The sequence below is a fragment of the Vigna radiata genome, chromosome 3, assembly GCF_000741045.1.
Source record: "Vigna radiata var. radiata cultivar VC1973A chromosome 3, Vradiata_ver6, whole genome shotgun sequence".
In the NCBI taxonomy this organism is placed as follows: Eukaryota; Viridiplantae; Streptophyta; class Magnoliopsida; order Fabales; family Fabaceae; genus Vigna; species Vigna radiata.
The window spans coordinates 2,765,785-2,787,590 of NC_028353.1; the positions used below are offsets into that span (position 1 = coordinate 2,765,785).

General features: G+C 31.8%; 3 protein-coding genes across 5 annotated transcripts; all 3 read left to right on the forward strand.

Annotated features, from left to right (window-relative positions):
- Positions 1-4,301: 4,301 nt before the first annotated feature.
- LOC106757967 (adenylosuccinate synthetase 2, chloroplastic) lies at positions 4,302-7,402 on the forward strand. The gene is made up of 4 exons (XM_014640838.2): positions 4,302-4,712; positions 5,473-6,165; positions 6,378-6,689; positions 6,871-7,402. Exons 1-4 carry the CDS (start codon positions 4,431-4,433, stop codon positions 7,039-7,041), a joined length of 1,458 nt encoding a protein of 485 aa, XP_014496324.1. The 5' UTR covers positions 4,302-4,430; the 3' UTR covers positions 7,042-7,402.
- Positions 7,403-7,560: 158 nt separating this feature from the next.
- LOC106757696 (oligopeptide transporter 5) lies at positions 7,561-10,775 on the forward strand. Its single transcript, XM_014640448.2, has 2 exons — positions 7,561-8,213; positions 8,438-10,775. Exons 1-2 carry the CDS (start codon positions 8,124-8,126, stop codon positions 10,682-10,684), a joined length of 2,337 nt encoding a protein of 778 aa, XP_014495934.1. The 5' UTR covers positions 7,561-8,123; the 3' UTR covers positions 10,685-10,775.
- A 1,940-nt stretch (positions 10,776-12,715) lies between these two features.
- LOC106757697 (DNA-binding protein SMUBP-2) lies at positions 12,716-19,825 on the forward strand. 3 transcript variants are annotated; one of them, XR_002667341.1, is made up of 15 exons: positions 12,716-12,879; positions 12,973-13,077; positions 13,353-13,421; positions 13,684-13,773; positions 13,877-13,960; positions 14,594-14,758; positions 15,589-15,776; positions 16,169-16,241; positions 16,805-16,858; positions 17,060-17,317; positions 17,949-18,155; positions 18,325-18,428; positions 18,760-18,904; positions 19,214-19,356; positions 19,463-19,600. XR_002667341.1 is itself a non-coding variant. In XM_022779129.1 (15 exons), exons 1-15 carry the CDS (start codon positions 12,799-12,801, stop codon positions 19,637-19,639), a joined length of 1,947 nt encoding a protein of 648 aa, XP_022634850.1. In that variant the 5' UTR covers positions 12,716-12,798; the 3' UTR covers positions 19,640-19,825. The 3 variants fall into 3 exon arrangements, 2 of the variants coding, with proteins under 2 accessions (XP_022634850.1, XP_014495935.1); XM_022779129.1 differs by having other exon boundaries at positions 19,222-19,356; positions 19,451-19,825; XM_014640449.2 differs by having other exon boundaries at positions 12,717-12,879; positions 19,222-19,356; positions 19,463-19,825.
- Positions 19,826-21,806: the final 1,981 nt, after the last annotated feature.

A 21,806-nucleotide genomic window follows, 5' to 3' on the forward strand; every position in this document is an offset into this window, starting at 1 on the left:
CTATGTATAATCTATACTTATATATAAAAGGTCTTTTTCAGGCACACATTTCTTTTTCACTTTTACGCTTTTAACATTTTTTAAATTAAAATAAATATTTTATCAATATTACCTTTTAAATGAACAAAAAAATTATAAAATTTATTTACACTTAATTTTATAATAATAATAATTTTATTATTTTTATTATCATAAAGAAATAACATGCATTGTTTTCACTAGTTGTTGTAAGAAAGTTACCATTTACTCTTTAAAAAAAAAAATTTAGAATATTTAAAATAGTTAAAAAGAAGTACTTAATATAAAAAAATGATATATAATTATATTCACAATAAACTTCTTAACATGTGATTTATTGCTATTTTAGATCTGATTATAATTTCATTACCATCACTTTAATTAAAATAATTATAATAACTCCTCTTTATAATATAATATTAAATTTATAATATTTAAAATATTAGAACAAAATTATCATATGACACTAAATTGGATTAAATATGATTTTGGTCTATTAATTGGGAATTAAAATTAGTTTTTCTTTTAAACTTCTAAACTTTAGAAATGTGTAGATTTAGTCTTTTTAATTAAGTTTTGTTAAATATATTTGACATTTTAAACTCCTTTCATGATAACATTTGAGTTATTTACACTGTTTGACACATTTTTATTGTAATATTAGTTGAGAAACGTGTTTGAGACCTCAAATAAATGTAACAAAATTTGGTTAAAAGAACTAAATTCATGCAGTTCTAAAGATGAGTGACTAAATTGGTCTAAAATTTTCATTATAGACTAATTGCAATTTTCACTAAAGTTAAGAGAACAAAGACATATTTAACCCAAATAAATTACTATATCATAAGATATTAACAAATATATTTGAAATATTTCATAATATATTGTGGATATAGCTGAATATGATAATAAGTTATTATATCATAAGATATTATTTGTAAATATCTTAGATATATTTTATAATAGCTAAAAATAAAACACAAGTGGACCGTGTTGATGAATGAACAAGTTTTATCATTATCCATTAATTATAGTTTACATACGTGTTTCCATCCAATATTAGTTGAAGTAATTTATTAATGTAACTATGGTTTTCTAAGTGATCCACCGTATCCTCCACCCTTCAGCACCCTATCAACATCAAAGAAGAACATGGCTGTGGAGAACAACAACAACAACGTGGTTCGGGTTTCAGACTTTCCCGTCAAGAGACCTCAAGAAGAAGAATAAGACGACGGACAAAATGGCGTTCCCGACACCCTTTCAACACAGCCCAATCACTCTCAACATTCTGGTATCTTTGCGGTTATTCCTGGTTAGTTCTCTGAAATCAGCCTGATGTGGCCTGGGGAGACACATTCTTTGAAGGTGGAAAAGGTTCTATTTGAAGGGAAGTCTGACTATCAGAATGTCATGGTCTTCTAGTCGTCCACTTATGGCAAGATTCTTGTTCTTGATGGGGTCATTCAGCTTACAGAGAGGGATGAGTGTGCCTACCAACAGATGATAACACATCTTCCTCTTTGCTCTATTCCAAAGCCCAAAAAGGTTTTGGTTATTGGTGGAGGAGGTGGTGGAGTCCTGCGTGAAATTGTGCGCTATTCCTCAGTAGAGAAGATAGACATTTGCGAAATAGACAAGGGAGATTAATCCCAATGGGATTTTGTGAGATTGAGAGAAGCGGTGGTGGAGAGTGGATGACTAACCTTTTTAAGTGAAATCTTAAAATAATTGTTTTTAAATATTTGTTGGTTAAAAAAGGGTATCCAATGGTATCCACGAGTTGAAAATAATCCATTTTTTTTTATGTGGTAATCTAACGGGTAACGAGTACGGGTTTTGCGGGTCGGGTTCAGGTATCACACTTAGGGGTGGACAAATCGAACTGAACTGTACTGCACTGCTAAAAACTGAACTATTAAAACAGTTCAGACAAACTGAACTGAACTTTAAAATAGTTCAGACAAACTGAACTGTTTTTTGTTTTATCAAACTGAACTGAACTATACTGAACAGTACAAACTGAACTGAACTATTAACTGAATTGTAAACTACACTGAACTATTAACTGAACTAAACTATTAACTGAATTGTAAATTACACTAAGTGAACTATTAACTACTGAATTGTACTAATTTTTAAACTAAATAGTATAACAATACATGTTCTTTTTAATTGAAATTTATTTTAATATTTATTTTATTTTATTCATAAGTGTTTAAAAATTGATTTTTAATTATTTAATATTATTATTTTCTATTTTATTTATATTTCTATTTTATTTATATTTCTTTTATTATTAAAAATTATTTTATTATTTAATTATTTTATTAATAAAAAAATATAAATATATGTATAAATATATATATATATATATATATATATTTATATATAACTTAAAAAATATAAAAATATAAATTACATTTTTTTATTGATAAAAATATAAATTTTGTGATAAAAAAATTGTTTTAAAAAATTAATTATTATTTTTTTATGTGAACAGTTATTTTTATTAATATTTTATTATTAAATAAAGTTTTCTTGACAAGATAAAACAATTGAACTGAAATTAGAGAAGATGTATATCTCACAGTTAACTGAACTGTAACAATTCAGTTTTTAAAAACTGAATAATAAGATGGTATACTGAATTGTTACTAGAAATGAATAAGTTATTTTTAGTACAATATACTGCAATACAGTACATATCATTTATTTTTGTCCAGCCCTAATCACACTATTCGTGCTCGTGCTCAACTTAACCCTTACCATCCTTAGGGTGATTGAAGGCAACACTGAGTAGTTACAAAATTATCTCATCTCCTACCTTTCAACCATTATACTATTGAGCTTGTTTCTTTTTAGAATGATCAGAACTTGTAACATTTATTGAGCATATGTTATCTTTATTTGACACTATTATCCATAAATTTTGAATAAAATATTAGATTATAATAAAATATTAATATAGAAAACCGATGGAAGGTAAATATATCACTCTTTAAAGACATTGTAAAATTTTGATTATAAACTTTCATGATAGTATGAGTAAGACTATTATTAATTGTAATGGATTATTTTCACCGCATAACTTACTAACGAGTCATCATTTCGCGTAAAATCATATAAAAGTATAAAATGTGAAGGTAGAATAAAATTATACCTGAATTTCTAATAAACGTCAAATATTATAAATATTTAATATCATTTAAAAAATAAATTATCGTATAGTTGATCTATTAATTTTATGAATAAATGTTATTTAGAATTAGTATTTTGTTTAATCAGATTTACTACGATTTATTCTTTTTAAACATTAATATTAATAAAGTTTAGAGATCCTACACTCCTGGCAGGCTTCTTGTATCTCATTTACACTTTTATTTTGTATATTTTTTTTTTCTTTTATAAAAGTTACTTGACTTTATTAATTTTTATCACTACCTTATTATTATTATTTATTTATTTTAACAAATTTTTACTGGAAAAACTCCTAAGCAAAAGCCTGTCCAACAGTCAAATTAGTAAAAGTTTAAAGAATGTGTATATAATGCATAAGTGATTTTGAATGAGAATTTTATAAAAGTTGTATAAAAAAAATTCAGTTCTATTACGTATCGTAAAATAATTTATGTATAAACTTCTTAAGCTATGAATAAAGAGATATTTAAACAAATTTTATTAATTAAATATAATAAACATTATATCTAAAATATATTAAATAATCAACTATTATATTATATTAATGATATTAATAATCAATTATTATATATAATATATTAAAAATATAATAAAATACAATAATAAGTTATAGAGATATTTTATACGAAAATGTTTTTTTGTTAAATTTTTTACAATTTTTATGTGATAATTTGTAATTGATTTAATAAATTTAAACAATTAATAAAATAAAAATATATAATTTATTATCAAAAGATTATTATGAAAAGTTGTTAATATATAGGAGTCCTATTTTATACTATATTAGAATTATAATATGATGTTTTAAGTTATTATATCATAAATATTATTTATAAATATTTTAAAAATATTTTATAATATTTATAAGATATGTATAATAGTAATATAAAAAAAATATATTTAATATAAAATAATATATTTGATTGGATTATGAAATATTAACGACTTCTTTTTTTATAATAGATTGTAAAAAAAAAATTGTTAAAAACATATTTTTCTTTTTAAATATGTAGACTGTATCTCACTGCTGTACACCGTGGAATCCAATAATGGCTTGAAGTATCAGCTATCAAAACGCAACATCGTCAACAACACACCCCTTTTTCGTTCCCTTTTTTTGTGTTTGTTTTTTATTCTCTCTCTCTCACTCTCTCACTCTCTCACACCTTGTTCTATTCTTCAGTGAGTAGTATCTTTAGTGTGTGTCCACAATGAACAGCATCTCATCGCTCACGTATGATTCTCACGCGATATGCAACCCTCACCGCCCCTTTTCATCTCGCCGCTTTCATCTCGCTCGAAACCTTGTCGTATGCTCCGCTAAGCCCGTCGCGCCTCCTCCCACCAAGCTTGCCGCCGCCGACACATCCGCCGCCCGCATCGGCTCGCTGAGCCAGGTCTCTGGCGTGCTGGGTTGCCAGTGGGGTGATGAGGGCAAGGGTAAACTCGTCGACGTCTTGGCCCAACACTTCGAAATCGTTGCTCGCTGTCAGGTACCGCGCAAGTTCTTTTCTTTTTCCCCTTTCGCAGCTTTTCCCCTTGTCGCGAATCGAGGGATGTCTTGGAATTTCGATGGAATTAGTGGGTTGTGGTGGAAGTGTTGTCTTAGGGTTCATTTGTCTGTTTACCAGTGCATTTGTTTAAGGTTTTTGATTCTTTGATTCATAATTTTTTTGTAATAATTTATTATAAGAAGTACACTGAATTGAATCTTGAATTAGGTGTGCCGTCAATTTGTCCCTGAATCTACAGTGATGTCATTTTCCGTTTCTCAAATTATTAAATAATGTTTATTTTAGTTCTTCGTTGTTACCAAAGGACAGTGAGTTTTGACTTTTTGAGTCCCTGAAATTACAAAAAGTAAGAATTCAATAGGGAAATCTTTAGTAATATGCTGTCTGATACACTCTTTTGAATATCGTTTCTACTGGTGGTTGGAATTTATTTTAAGTAATAAATATTTTAGTCTGGTTTCTTATTTAATGAGTACTGTACATGTGTTGTAGCTTCAATCAAATTTTAACCTAGAGAATCTGTTTTTCTTTTTGTTTTTTGTTTTTTGTTTTTTTTTCTTAAATTGATTGATGTCTGGTAATTTCAGGGACTATAACGGAATTTCTACAGTTCCAGATTGCGATAGGATTAATTTTAGGGATTATTTTGGTGTATTGAGATCGGCTTCGCTTGGTGTTGGTTTGTTTTTTTAGTTGTTGCTTTGCACTGATAATTTATGGTTATTAATGTATTTCTCAGGGTGGAGCTAATGCTGGGCATACTATCTACAATGCAGAAGGGAAAAAGTTTGCGCTTCATCTTGTTCCTTCTGGTATTCTGAACGAGGATACTCTGTGTGTTATTGGGAATGGTGTTGTAGTGCACCTGCCGGGGTTGTTTAAAGAGATTGATGGTCTTGAATCAAGTGGGGTCTCTTGCCAGGGAAGGATATTGATATCTGATCGTGCTCACCTGTTATTTGATTTCCACCAAGTAGTGGATGGATTGAGGGAAGCCGAGCTTGCTAAATCTTTCATCGGCACCACCAAGAGAGGCATTGGACCCTGCTACTCCAGCAAGGTTAACCGCAATGGTATCCGAGTGGGTGATTTGAGGCACATGGATACTTTTCCCCAGAAGCTTGATGTTATATTGTCAGATGCAGCATTAAGGTTCAAAGATTTCAACTATGGTCCAGACGTGCTAAGGGAAGAAGTTGAAAAATACAAGAGATATGCTGAGAGGTTGGAACCATTTATTGCTGATACTGTGCATGTCATGAATGAGGCGATAACACAGAAGAGGAAGATTTTGGTTGAAGGAGGACAAGCAACAATGTTGGACATTGATTTTGGAACTTATCCTTTTGTTACATCGTCTAGCCCATCAGCAGGCGGGATATGCACTGGTCTTGGTATTGCTCCAAGGGTGATTGGTGATTTAATAGGAGTGGTACGTGGATATTTATCTGTTTTTATTGTTCATTAGAGTATTTATCTGTTTGTCGAAATTGTTTTTGCTTTTGCTTCTTATTAACTAATTGTTCCTTACTGCCAAACATCAAACATTTAGATCAGGAACCTCAACTTGTTTCTGTTTTTTTGTGGTAAATAATATAATGTCAACAAATTAAGCTCATACTTAATTTTATTTTGGCTGTGCAGGTGAAGGCATACACTACAAGAGTTGGTTCCGGACCTTTTCCTACTGAAATTCTAGGTTCAGGGGGTGATCTCCTCAGATTTGCTGGGCAGGAGTTTGGCACAACTACTGGCCGTCCTCGGCGGTGTGGCTGGCTCGATATAGTAGCCTTGAAATACTCATGTCAGATAAATGGTTTTTCATCGTTGAATCTTACCAAGCTGGATGTTTTATCAGATCTTGAAGAAATTCAGTTGGGTATTTCTTATAAACTTGATGATGGCACCTTAATGAAATCATTTCCCTCTGACCTCCGTCTTCTTGAGCAATTGAAGGTAACTTTTTTCCATCTTTCCCATCCACTCCATTGTTGGTCCTTCTGGATCACCAACTAAACGCTTTGATTTGATACATTCTAACATAAATCAGAACGTGAAGGAACAGGTTTTTCAAGGAAGGTAAAGCTCCTTAATTGCTAGGGAGTTTGTTTATGTTTATGTGTTTCTTATGCTGTAGGTGGAATATGAAGTACTTCCAGGCTGGAAATCTGATATTTCTTCCATAAGAAACTACTCTGACCTTCCAAAAACTGCACGGCAATACGTGGAAAGGGTAGAAGAACTTGTGGGGGTCCCTATTCACTACATTGGTGTTGGACCTGGACGTGATGCCCTCATATACAAATGATTTTTCATGTTGAATTTGCATGCCTCTGTAGGTAAAGTTGAGGCTTCTTGCGGTAGGGGTGGCAATTCCCGCTAACATTTGATGAGTTTTGGGATGAAAACACATTCGTGGTGACGAGTGAGGATCACCTACATGATGTAATATGGTGCTAGCCGTTTTGAATGGCATTTTGAGTTCATATAGAAATTTGATTCAGGGTACTTCACTGTCTAATTTTTGCACTACTTGTCGCAATGACGAGTCTGAATTAGATGTCTGGTGATAACATGTGTCCCTTATTGTGTTAGTCATGTGGTAGAAAATAAATTTTGTACTATCAACAATGTTTGCATCATGGTTTTGTTGCTCCTTGCAATCTTTATTTATTCTCCCTTATCATTTGCCATCGATTTCACATGGCTTTGTGGCTTTAGTTCTTAAGAAATAAATTTTTCTAGAAGGGTCTCTTTTAGTCTACTTTAGTATGATAATATTTTGGAAAAAATAATTGGAAATATAAAAGGAATCTATTACCTATGGTGTACAGAGAACAGAGGAATTTGTTTGAATTTTAGTTGGAGTTGAAATTTTCCTTTTTGTAGATTTAAGTTAATTAGAGTTTGACGTTAATTTTGCTTCCAGCTAGATCTAAATGATAGTGTAAAACATATTGATACATTATTTAATAAAAATTAAAAATTATTGAGTATTTAATATGAAATCCAGATGTACCTTTGATAATAAAAAAAGTGGTTTGAGTAGGAGATCGGAATATATCCCACACAATAATAATAAAAAAAAGGAAGGATATCATGTGATAAAGAAAAATAGAGTATTGGCTATTTGAATTAATATCGGGGTAAACTGTATATCTATAGATACAAACAGAGCAACAGGGAGATATTTTGGATGCGTTAATATGTCACCATCAGATAAAGAGATGCATTGGTGCATAATTGTATACGATATTTGGTTAATCGTACATGTTCAAGCAGCAATTACGTGTCAAGCGAATATTTTAATGAAGTTCACGACAAGTTGTATCGTACTAAAGTTTCGATTTTCTCTCTCTGTTTTGTAACTGCAATTCATATACAACATCAATGGAGAGTGGAGTCAGTAGTAAGAAAACATCACCTCCATCTTCGCAGCAATTCATTTCTGTTACCACCCCTCTGCTTGATTTGGAAAAGGTATCCACTTTAATCATCTTATTCTAATTGAACAATTTTTTCTTACTTGTCCTTTATGTATTGTCGAACCCTTCCCAGAAATTGCATGTAAATAACAGATTTAGAAGCAGTTTTATGCCATCTAATTGCAATTTGCAAAAGGGGATAAGAGTGACAAAAGATCGTAGGTAGGGAAGAGTGGTTTATGGGATTTGTTGTTCTCATTTGTTTCTTTTTTGGGTAAGGAAACTGGGGAATCAAGCATAGGAGTGTTTCACGAGAGGGAGATAGAGGATGCTGAGAAATATGAATTGGAAGTTGATGACTCTCCCATTGAGCAAGTGAGGCTAACAGTTCCAATCACTGATGACCCTACTCAGCCGGCACTAACATTTAGGACATGGATTCTGGGGTTGGCATCATGTGTGCTTCTTTCCTTTGTGAACCAATTTTTTGGCTACAGAACCAACCCTTTACAAATCTCTTCAGTCTCAGCACAGATTGCTACACTCCCTCTTGGCAAACTGATGGCTGCAACTCTTCCGACTAAACCAATTCGTGTGCCATTCACGAAATGGTCATTTTCAATGAATCCGGGGCCATTCACTTTGAAGGAGCATGTGCTTATCACCATCTTTGCTACATCTGGATCTAATGGTGTTGATGCAATCAGCATCATCACAATTGTTAAGGCTTTCTATCACAGGAGCATCCATCCAGTAGCAGCTTATTTGTTAGTAATGTCAACCCAAATGCTTGGATATGGATGGGCTGGGATTTTTAGAAGATTCCTAGTGGACTCCCCTTTTATGTGGTGGCCTGAAAACCTTGTGCAGGTGTCTCTATTCAAGGCATTTCATGAAAAAGAAAAAAGGCCTAAAGGAGGATACACTAGGATGCAATTCTTTTTCCTAGTCTTTGTAGCTAGCTTTGCCTATTACACTCTTCCAGGGTACCTTTTCCAAGCAATATCAACCATCTCCTTTGTTTGCCTGATTTGGAATGATTCCATCACAGCCCAACAAATTGGTTCAGGCATGAGTGGAATCGGAATAGGCTCATTTGGCCTCGATTGGAACACTGTTGCAGCCTTCTTAGGTAGTCCTTTAGCTGTACCTGGCTTTGCCATCGTCAACATGTTAATAGGATTTATGCTGGATATGTATGTTCTGGTTCCCCTTGCCTATTGGAGCAATTTATATGATGCCAAAAAGTTCCCTCTCATTAGTTCTCACACGTTTGACTCAACTGGTGCTACATATAATGTTACTCGGGTTCTAAATCCCAGAACTTTTGACATTGATTTGGATAGTTATAACAATTACAGCAAGATCTATCTTAGTATAACATTTGCCTTTGAGTATGGATTAAGCTTTGCAATTTTGACTGCCACTATTTCCCACGTAGTCCTCTTTCATGGAGAAATGATTCTTCAGACGTGGAGGAAGACAACAAGAGCACCAAAAGAACAACTTGGAGATGTCCATACAAGAATTATGAAGAGAAACTATGAACAAGTCCCTGAATGGTGGTTTGCCATCATATTGAGCCTTATGGTTGTTGTGGCCTTGGTTGCTTGTGAGAGCTTTGGGAAGCAACTCCAACTGCCATGGTGGGGAATTTTACTTTCTCTAACAATTGCATTAGTGTTCACCTTGCCAATTGGGGTTATTGTAGCTACAACAAACATAAAAACAGGACTCAACGTGATTTCAGAGTTAATAATTGGATTCATTTACCCAGGAAAACCCCTTGCTAATGTAGTCTTCAAGATTTATGGACATGACAGCATGGTACAGGCAGTTTTGTTTCTTAGTGACTTCAAATTAGGCCACTACATGAAAATTCCTCCTAAATCTATGTTCATTGTTCAGCTTGTAGGCACAGTTGTTGCTTCAACTGTCTACTTTGCCACATCTTGGTGGCTTCTGACGTCTATTGAAAACATTTGTGATGAAGCATTGTTGCCAAAGGGTAGTCCATGGACATGCCCTGGTGACGATGTGTTCTATAATGCTTCAATCATATGGGGAGTTGTAGGACCAAAGAGAATGTTTGCCAAGGATGGTGTTTACCCGGGGATGAATTGGTTTTTCCTCATTGGTCTACTTGCTCCTATTCCAGTGTGGTTGCTTTCTCGTAAATTCCCCAACCACAAGTGGATTGAACTCATCAACATTCCCATTATCGCTGCAGGTGCATCCAACATTCCACCAGCCAGATCCGTGAATTATATTACATGGGGCATTGTTGGAATCTTCTTCAATTTCTATGTTTATAGAAAATTTAAGGCATGGTGGGTCCGGCATACTTACATCCTTTCAGCTGCTTTAGATGCTGGAGTTGCTTTTATGAGTGTGATCCTTTATTTCACCCTTCAATCTAATGGTATTTTTGGTCCAGCCTGGTGGGGTCTTGATGCAGATCACTGCCCTTTGGCCAAATGCCCCACAGCTCCAGGTGTATATGCCGAGGGATGCCCTCTTCTTTGATTTTCTTATTTGTGTGCAATCACCCATATTCTCTAGTGAATATGATATTTTTTTAGGTGAATTCAAGGTATGATATTGGACCTTAAATGTACCCGAAGTGTAAATATTCACATTCTATCTCTGCTGATTGTAAAGTATAATAGAATATTGAACAAGAAATTCAACTTGAGAGTAGAACAAGCAAAAAGATCTTTTAAACAAACTAAGAATCTGTTTTACTTTGATTTCTTTGTGTTAAAGCTATCAGTGTATGTTATTTCATTCTCGCATGCCTCAGGAGGCAAGTGGAAACTAGAACTGTTATATGATGAAGACGAATTTGTAGTGATTAGGAAGGATGACTACTTATTAAGTCTGTTTAATGATTTTTCAATATTATAAGAAAACATGGATAAATGTGCTGGCTGTTTTATTACTATCGTTGACTGACACTGAGAAATTTCGTATAAAGGCAACCACATCTCACAAACAAAATCACCCATATTGTTTTTTAAAAGACTTTGTTGGATGCTCTCTATTTTGGTTTGGATGGTTTCCACTTGGAGTACGTCAAGTTCATCATATTTTAAAAATAAATTTCAACTGTGTCCTAATCTTTTTGAAGAAGTGTTTCAATTAGTTTTTTTTTTTTTAAATTATTATATGTGTTTTTTAATTATGTGATTTTTAATTTTTTTCATAAAAAATTTTGTTGTCACATGTCAAGTTTTTTATGTAACACATAATACTATTATGATCATATTACGATCATATGACTCGATATTGTTACGTGTCATTATCAAATATTAATGTTTTTATTTTAATTTAATTTCTACATATATTTTTTTATTCAATTTTATCATAATTTTTGTCAAGAAATATTATCTTTGTTCAAATTGAAACAAAATTTATTTTCTATATAAATACTATACTTATATTTTTATTAAAAGTATATTTTTAACATATTACATTACTATATATTATTATTTAATGTTTTGTTAATTCATGCTTTTATTTATAAGATTAAAACTAATTAAGTATAAATTATAAAGAAAATATTTAAAATCAGTATATCATTAATCCATATTCTATTATAGAATAAATTAATTAATACTATTTATATAAATAATAAATTGATTCTCGAACCAAGTTTGTTATTTGTATAAATATTATACTAATATTTACATTAAAATTTATTAATTAAAATCAAAATTAACAAAATATATATTAATAATATATAATAATATAATATATTAAGAAGTAATTTTTAATAAAATATTAATATAATATTTATATAAATAATAAATTTTGTTTTAATTTAGAAAAAAAATTGGAATTAAATTAAATTAAAAAGATATATATAAGTATAGCACTAGTGACACTGATAATTCCATATGTCACACTACAAACATAACACGTGGTAACAAAAAAAAAAATTAAAAAAATAAAAATAAAATAGAAAAACCACAAGGACACGCGGATAACAGCGTTAGTAATTTTTTTAAAGAGGACCTAATTAATGCATTTTTTCAAAAGTTAAGAAGAATTGATTTTTTTTTAAAAAAGTGGAGGTCAACTTGACACATTCCCATCAAAATGGAGAAGCCATTTTTAAAATGAGTTTTTATGTGAAGTTATTTTGGTTTTTGGAAAAAATATAACTAGAATTGGTGAAGCCATTACTTCACATGAGGTCTATAACCAAGTGGTCATCAAAATGGATAGTCTACATTCTGACATATAGAGCATGATTGCATTTAAACTATCAAGTTAGAACTTAATAGCTTTAAGAATATATATTGCTCATGGATGGAGAATTTTTAGAGTTGCCTCCAAACCTTATATCTTTATTATTAAAGTGGGTATTGAATTTGGAGTTGATAATAGGGAAAAAACTCTTCTGATTTAATTTATAAGAGTAAAAGGAAAATTAATAAAAGGAAAATTCAAATTAAAAGAAGGAAGTAGGGAAAATAACTTCAAGTTAAAGCAATTTATTTTCAATTTTTTAATCTTCCAAATATTCCACCCAATTAAGATATTAGCAAATGTTAATATGAAAATTGGATGTGTAAGGTATTGCGAATGCCAGTAACGTTTTGGGTGCAGCAGCGAGAGTGAGACTGAGAGTGAACATGGCAACTGCGGGAAGTAAGAAGCCTTTATCATTGCAGCAATTCATCTCTGTTACCGCTCCTCTTCTTGATTTGGAAAAGGTTCCCTCTATTCTATTCTATTCTATTATCATTGCAATAGCTTAATCCATTCAAACCGATCATAACTTTCAAATTATTTTATCTTTGGCTTAGGAAGCTGAGATTTCAAGCTCAATTGCTACCGGCGCCTCCAGGAATTTGGACACCGCTCAAAAGAGGGGTTCCACAATCCTTAACTTGAAGTGCATCGATGTCCAGGTTACCTATTCTTCCATTTTTTCTCTAAGTCCTCATTTTTTTTTTTTAACTAAGTGTAGTTTCTTGGATTTCGCAAACATATTTGAGGAAGTGCAATTTTGTTATGTTTATCTTGTTTCATTTCTGTTGAGATTTCTAGAGTATCAAGGAAATGGAACTATCTAAGTTTACAATTGATTTTCCTTGTTTTCGTGTGATTTTAAGTAGTAAGTGGAGTCGATTTCTATTCATAAGATATTTATGTTTTTGTGTTCCCTTGTTTATTCCGAAAATAGACAGGGCTTATGGGGAAGTCTCTGATCGAGTTCCAGTCTACAAAAGGAGATGTTCTTCCTGCACATAAGGTAAATGTTTCCTTTCTATTATCTGTTCACTATCAAATTGTTTATCCTGGTTTGTTCAAATTTAAATTTGTGCTTTTTAGTATTTTCTCGTGTGAATGAGCCTACTTTTATTGTGTTTTATGCATTTCTATCCCTCTTCCTTTTTTTTTTTTTCAGCAAAAGTTACTTGCCCGAAACATCTCGTATCACATATGATTTTTTTTTTTTTTTTCAATTTACATTGTATTACGTTCAGGAGTTAATGTGGTTTTCTTTTTCGCAGTTTGGTACTCATGATGTTGTTGTTTTAAAACTCAACAAGGCTGACTTAGGTTCTCCTGCTCTTGGACAAGGTGTTGTTTATAGATTAAAGGTATCCAATTGATTCAATTAGTAAAAAGAAAAAAATGCACACGATGTTGGTTAAGATGGTTCCACATTTGGATATTACTCTGTTTTGATACAATTACTAACAGGACTCGTCAATAACGGTTGCTTTTGATGATATACCGGAAGACGGTTTGAACAGTCCCCTAAGGCTGGAAAAAGTAGCAAATGAGGTATGCAGTTCGATTATAAATCATTCAATGACTACTTTGAGATTCCATGAATTTTACTTGAAGATAATTCTAGATTTGCATAAAATACAGAAATGTTGAGGACCCTAATATGTTGACTCCCTTTGCTCAGTTAGCTGTTTTTTTTTTCTACACAATGTTAACATGTTTCTAGGCATCTTTATCTTTATTTGGGTAAAATTTGTTTTGTATCCCTATAAAGTTTTTGAAATATATTAAATACTTTTCCCAATTTTTTATTTTTATTTTTCTCTCTTTAAAATTTAAACATTTTTTAGGTCCTTGTTAGTAAAGATAAATGGAAACTGATATGATGACAATTTTAACGGGTGAATTTTACAATTAAAAGTGATTTTGGTTAGAAGTATAACTACATTTTGTCAAGACCATTTCATCTGTCCTTATTACTAAGTAAGAACTTAAAAAAATATGTTTAACTTTTAGAGGGACCAACAAATGGTGCATAGTGCTTTTGGAGGACACATTTAGTTTTACATAATTTTATAGCGATGCAAAACATATTTTACTGTTTTTATTTTTTATTTTTTTAATTTTCTTTTATCAATTTCTGGTTCCTAGGTTCTTATGTGCTGTAAATATCTATTGCTCATGTAGGTGACATATCGCAGGATGAAAGACGCATTGATACAGTTGAGTAAAGGAGTGCACAGGGGTCCTGCCTCTGATCTGATTCCTGTCTTGTTTGGGGAGAGGCAACCTGCAGTGTCCAAGAAGGATATATCCTTTACTCCCTATAATAGAAATCTTGATCAGTCTCAGGTGTGCAACTTAGTTTCTTGCCCGGCCACTTTATTTTTCATTTCTTACAATCTTTACGAAATAGTTTTATACCTTAGGTAGGTGATTTTCATTCCATGTATCATTTCATCTATGGTTGCTTCTTCCTTTATAATTAACATGGATATTTCTATAACTTTTTGGGTACACTATTTCAGTGTTTGTTACACTATTTTATTCTTATTGCTGTCAATAAGTCCTTTACTTTAGGGGATACAAGAATTGTGATTGAGGCTCCAGCAAAACTTTTTTTTTTTTTTGAATTTAGGAAATAAAGAACTATATTTTTTAATAACATTCAGAGAGTGTTGAATGCTTACACTACAGATATTTACCTCATTATTCACTTGAGTGCTCAACAATTTTAGATATTTTTTCTTAAAGCATTCTAAAGTCATGATCTCTAAAGATATTATTTTTTGCATTTTAGCACCCTTCTGAAGTTTTTAATTTCCTTATTATTTTTATAGACATAACTGGGTTGCTTTAAATCCTACAATAAAGATCTCAAGAGTTATAAGAATGCGTAGAGTTCTATTTGTGTCTAATCATAGCTAAAAGAGTATCACAATAGTAAGCTGAAGTTACATAAATATTATTAATTACCACCATATAAATAAGCTGGAATATTTAGATTTCAAGGAAATGCTCTATTATAATTTAAGTGGCAGAGCTTTGTTGTGGTTCCTTATTATTGATTTTAGTATATCAATTTACCTCACCTAGTGGGATGAAGCTTTTCTTGTTATTTAGGATATCAACTAATCAATGCAGAATATATCTTTTATGTATTTATGTTTTTATCTTGAAAGAAAGAAGCAGTTTTGAAAGCTCTGTCGTCAAAGAATGTGTTCTTGTTGCATGGACCACCTGGAACGGGAAAAACTACAACAGTTGTAGAAATTATATTACAAGAAGTAAAACGTGGATCTAAGATTCTTGCTTGTGCAGCCTCAAATATTGCTGTTGACAACATTGTAGAGCGGCTCGTTCCACATAGGTATGCTTATCTTATTATCTGTTTTGCCCTGAAATATTTAACTGCCTTAAGTGGTTTTACTTGGATTGGTGTGATGTGACTAATATAGTAACTTTAACATCTGACAATATAGATAAACAATATCTTCTATTGTGGAACATTTCTCCACAAAACCTGTAATTTTAGAAGGAAAAGAATATCCTCTTCAAAATTCCCCCCTTTGAGAAAGTAATAATGTCTTGTAAAGTTTATAAATTTTGATACATTTTGTTGTGCTTCTGTTATTTATTTTTTGTCCTTTTTCCCGATTCTGTGGTGACATGTGTTCTTTCTGCATGGTTTGGTTTCTTCAAATGTGTAAAATGTTGTTTTGGTACTTAATACACATTCATGATCTGTGATTTTTCTGCTAGAGTTAAGCTGGTGAGACTGGGTCATCCTGCACGCTTATTGCCTCAAGTACTGGACAGTGCGCTGGATGCTCAGGTACATTTTGACAACTTATTAAACGGTAACATTTGATATCTGCCTTAGTTATTTTATTCATATTTTCATTACTATTCCACAATTGGATCAGTAAAATGTCCAAACTTATGTCAGTGTTGTATGCATATTCTCTAAAAGATAGGCAAAGCAGTAATCTGAAAAGAGGTCTGCATTCTCTCTAGAGATCCATTGTAGGAACCCCCCATTAAGAATCATGGACCAATTACCAAGTAAACTACTCTGTCCAACACAACACGAGAAGGGGGAAAACTGGTTAAATTCTGTCATTGTATTCTATTCATAACTGCCAAATTCGCTTCAACCAAATCACAATGCCAAAGAACATTACATTCCTCACCACACAGGCCTTTAAAATGAGAAGAAAAACTTTTACCCAATGATTCTGGACAGATAAATCGCTCTGATATTCTGTTATTCCCCGTCCTCTTGTGGTTTCTATTAATGGTGGATTAAGTTAATCAGTATTCTTTGGCATTCTTCATATACAATGTTTTTTATGTCAATGTTTTTACCCATTCCATATTGAATTTCTCTGATATTAGGTACTACGAGGAGATAATAGTGGTCTTGCAAATGACATTCGGAAAGAAATGAAGGTGAGTTTTAGAACAAAAGTTACAGATCTGCATCTTAATTTTCATTGTGATTTTATTGCCATTTATGAACATTGTTAATTCATCCAGCTGATGATTCTGGGACTGATACTTCAGATGATATCATTGATTTGAGCATTAACTTCATGTTAGCTTAATTAGATATAAATATTACCTTTTGCATGATATAACCTATTTTTTCAGGCATTGAATGGAAAACTTCTGAAAACCAAAGACAGAAATACAAGAAAGGACATACAGAGGGAACTTAGGACTCTATCCAAAGAAGAACGTAAAAGGCAGCAGCTCGCAGTAACAGATGTACTTAAAAGTGCAGATGTAATATTAACTACTTTGATTGGGGCTTTCTCCAAGAAACTAGACAGCACTTCATTTGATTTGGTGATTATTGATGAAGCTGCTCAAGCACTTGAGATAGCATGCTGGATACCTCTGCTGAAGGTAGTGTTTAGAGAATATCCACTAAATTCAATGTTATTCACTAGACTTACCCATTTAGATTTCTGACTTCTTTTTATCTTCTGATTACATACTCAAGCCATGTTTTATTGGTTTTTGAACACTTCATATTATCATCATTATGGTTGCTGGGAGGAGGGCAAATAGAGAAGTGATATTCCATAACAATTAAAATAAAGCATTGTTGGTTAATTTTTATACAATAAAATCTCCCGAAACCAGAATTTGAAAACTAAATATTTTAATTTTTTGTTGCACAAGGGCTGCTAATGATCCTGAGAACTGATTTTGAGGATAATGATTAGAAAAATAGTGTTTTCTAACAGAGTCCTTCATTTCTCGTACAATATCCTAGTGTTCTGGACTCCATACGGCAGGGTGTATAAAAGACCCGACTCAAATATCAAATTGAACTGAATTTAAAGTTTTAAAGGGTAGTTGGATACCAAAATGTACTGTCTTTTACAAAAGAGAAGTTGCTCTGGACTGGCCAAACTAAAGGCTTGATACTACACCTGGGTTTGATTCTGTATTAAAATATGTAGCTTTCTGATCTTTACATGATGTTTTTTTTTTTATTCTAATGAATTAAATGAAGAGTTCATTGTTTTAGGGTTCAAGATGTATACTTGCAGGGGACCACCTTCAACTTCCTCCAACCATTCAAAGTGTTGAAGCTGAGAAGAAAGGCTTAGGAAGAACTCTCTTTGAACGACTTGCAGAAACGTATGGAGATGAAATCACATCAATGCTTACTGTGCAGTACCGTATGCATGAACTTATCATGGATTGGTCTTCTAAAGAGCTTTACAACAGTAAGGTGCTCCTACATTTTAAAGCCTGTTTTCCTATTGCATCAGTTTAAAGCTATCTTTTATATGCCACTACATAGCATAATTTATCAATCATGAACTGAAATAATATTATGTTAGTGGAAGGGGGGGTAAACAATTTATTTGATCATCCTGCATGGCATTACGTGTTAACAGATCAAGGCTCATGCAAGTGTTAGTGCACATATGTTATATGATCTTGACGGTGTGAAGCGGACATCTTCAACTGAACCGACACTTCTTCTTGTAGACACAGCTGGGTATGTGGATTATGTCCTTGTTGAAATTCTATCTTCTCATAACTGCTTGATTAGGAGGGACATGTGGAATGAAGTCATGGCTTTCTCTTATGAAAATTTATATACCATCGTTTTGTTTATAGTGGTTGTGTTTTGATAATCTGCATTCAGTAATTAGTATACTGGTTTTTTCTATCTAATCAAGAAATTAACATTCGACCAACCTGTTAGGAGAGGCCTGAGAGGAAGAAGTCATTATATTTTGTATGAAGCAAATGTAGATTGTTTAATATCCATAGGAGTTAGTTTTCGAACAGAATGTCATCGAACTGCTTATATTGATGAGATTCAGATGTGATATGGAAGAAAAGAAAGATGAAGAAGATAGCACCTTTAATGAAGGTGAAGCTGAAGTTACTGTGGCTCATGCGAAGAGACTAGTGCAAAGTGGGGTGCTTCCTTCTGATATAGGAATTATTACCCCATATGCTGCCCAGGTATGACCTTGTTCTATGTGGAATTTGAGTCTTCTAAATTGAAGAATGCACTCTACAATAATAACCGTTTATTAGAAAATGAATGGTTCAGATTGTAATTTATTTAATATTTTTTCATATATTTGATTTCTCAACCATTGATTTTCTAATGAACAATTGTGAGTGAGTGTACTTTATTCTCTAAAGTTCACCTTCTCACTTTAAAGGAGTCAAATCCTTCAATGTAAACCTTTGCTGTAAATGTTCTGCAACAGGCTTCATATTCAAGTACTTTTACGAGGATGAAATTTCCTAACTCTCCGTAACTAGTTTGACAGGTTGTTTTGCTCAAGATATTGAAAAACAAGGAGGACCGGTTGAAGGATGTTGAAATCTCAACAGTTGATGGTTTCCAAGGAAGGGAGAAGGAAGCCATTATTATATCAATGGTTCGATCAAATTCAAAAAAAGAGGTATTTCTAACAAGTCTGCTAGTTTCATTTTCTTCATATAGGTTCTGTGTGACAGATTTTGGTAGATGAAATGAAGAATAAGAGAGACTTGAAGTATATCTTTCAGGTCGGCTTTCTAAGTGATCGCCGGCGAATGAATGTAGCCGTGACGCGGTCTAGAAGGCAGTGCTGTCTTGTCTGTGACACAGAGACAGTCAGTGGTGATGGATTTCTAAAGCGATTGATTGAGTATTTTGAGGAGCATGGTGAATATCTGAGTGCATCTGAGTACCAGAATGAGTAGACCAGACTCTCAAGATTAAGACATCAATGGTTGCACTCGTGCTTATTTTGGTGAAAGCCGTTTATAGTTTATGTTAAGGAACCATTTCATCTAGGAGAAAAAAACTCTTGGAATGGATTAATGTTATTACTCTTTTCTATTAAGAAACTGCATTATTTCTTTTAAAATATGCGAGTATAGGTTTGAGCTTCGTCTATCCTTATAACCCTTTCATATTTTTAATTTAAAGAAACTTTACTAAAATCTTAATGTCCGGAGAATAGATCGCATGGTTTTTAGCCTCACAAAGAAGATTGGAAGGAGAGATCATGAAATATATTAGAAGTTATAAAATGGGATATCAATCTAATTTGGTCTTTTACTAAACCCAATAATAACAAGAATAATAACTAGATCATTATTATTAATATTGTTATTTTCAGTCTTATTATTTATATTTGTTACTACAATTCCTGTTATTCTTGTTGTATTGTATTATATAAATGAGACATGCCCTTGATCTTTGGGCAGGAGGGGTAAGACAATTAGTTTGTTTTGCAAGGTCAATATTTTGATTAACAGGAATTATATATACAATCAAATGTCATTCAGAAATACACTGTTAATCAAACAGTATGAAAGTTTAAAACTTACATCGAAGGTTCGGGATGAAGGAATCTATAAAGAACTTTAGATTGAGTTTTCCAATGTCTGTTTAATGTTTGTGACAATAATCTAGATATGGTTTCCTGGAATGGATTTTGGATTAAGTTTTTCAGAATGTATTTTCAGATTTAACTCTATAATGCATTTTCAAATTATGTTTTTTAGAATGTAATAGAAAAATCCTTCTAAATTATACAATTGATTTTTAGTACATTTTTTGGATAATATAATTTGAAATAATTCTGGATCATATTTTGGAATGTAACTTTTACCGGTACATTCCATTTTGACACAAAATGAAAAATTATATTATGGATGTTCTTACATAGAAATCTTTAACATGACACAATGGAAACATAATATAAAAACCAGTGTTGGAAAACTCCAATTTTTAGGCTCCACCATCTCGTCACTCACTACGGGACAAATATAAAAGAGAAAAATATAAAGTGTTCTTTTGAAAGATTGGGATCCAAAAGAATGAAGTCGTGTTCTTAAATTCTCATTTTCTGCTAACTCATCATAGATAATTGTAATTATTTAGGTCCGACTAATTTAATTCTTGCCATTATTTTCTGCACCGAAATATTTTCTTTTTCACATTTCTATTTTTAATAATTTCTAGTTAGTTTAATGTGGAAACATTAGTGTAAAAATTGTATTTAACTATTGTATAATATGTTATGATTTAAAAAAAAATGTAATCACACACAAAAAAAAAAATCGATAACATTTTTATAATTTTTGAAAATGTTTAGACCACGGCTCTATTAAAATTGTAGCTTATACTCAGAGTATAAAATACATATCCTATACTTTATAAAACCTCAACCTACCAAAGAATTAGTTACAATTCTTTAATGGGACTGTATGTTATATTCTGATTAACAATTCTTTAAAGGGACTGTAACTTATATTCCGATTAACAGAGTATAGACTATTGTGAATTGTAACCTATATTTTGGTAGTCAAAGTATAAACCACTATTTTAACTAAACATTAGTCTATATCTTTCAAAAATTACAAAAATTTCACCACATTATGTTTTTTTAAAACCGTAATATATTATGTCTAATTAAATGTAATTTTTCATTAGTGAAGGTAAAAAAAAATCTAGACGAGGAAACCAATATCTTAATTTATTAAGTACTTTTTAAATCAAACTTAGGGTGGTTCAATTGGCTAGTTAACCCATGACAACCACAATGTATTTGAACCTCTAATTAGGGTTATTAATATTTTAAAATTGCTTCCTTGACCCATATATTTTAAAATCACAACATTGGCTTGGTATGTTTTATTAGAAGTTGAGAGTTGCACCTTGTCCATGATTTAACAATTAGAGAGTTGTTGGTGATTATTCATACTTTAATAGACAACATCTATTAGTCTTCATCCAATAAAGAGAATCACACATATATTTTATCTATCCATATAACTAATGTCTTCTTCTCATTGATCTTAGGATAAAAAACAATTTAAATAAAATTATAAAAGACTTTTTTCTTCCTCATTATCTCTA

Coding starts and splice junctions, on each gene's coding strand:
- LOC106757967 (XM_014640838.2), top strand. CDS start 4,431: ATGAACAGCATCTCATCGCTCACGTATGATTCTCACGCGATATGCAAC. Junction 4,713..5,472: donor AAATCGTTGCTCGCTGTCAG/GTACCGCGCAAG, acceptor TGTATTTCTCAG/GGTGGAGCTAATGCTGGGCA. Junction 6,166..6,377: donor TTGGTGATTTAATAGGAGTG/GTACGTGGATAT, acceptor TTGGCTGTGCAG/GTGAAGGCATACACTACAAG.
- LOC106757696 (XM_014640448.2), top strand. CDS start 8,124: ATGGAGAGTGGAGTCAGTAGTAAGAAAACATCACCTCCATCTTCGCAG. Junction 8,214..8,437: donor CTCTGCTTGATTTGGAAAAG/GTATCCACTTTA, acceptor TTTTTGGGTAAG/GAAACTGGGGAATCAAGCAT.
- LOC106757697 (XM_022779129.1), top strand. CDS start 12,799: ATGGCAACTGCGGGAAGTAAGAAGCCTTTATCATTGCAGCAATTCATC. Junction 12,880..12,972: donor CTCTTCTTGATTTGGAAAAG/GTTCCCTCTATT, acceptor TCTTTGGCTTAG/GAAGCTGAGATTTCAAGCTC. Junction 18,429..18,759: donor CTTCTTGTAGACACAGCTGG/GTATGTGGATTA, acceptor GATGAGATTCAG/ATGTGATATGGAAGAAAAGA.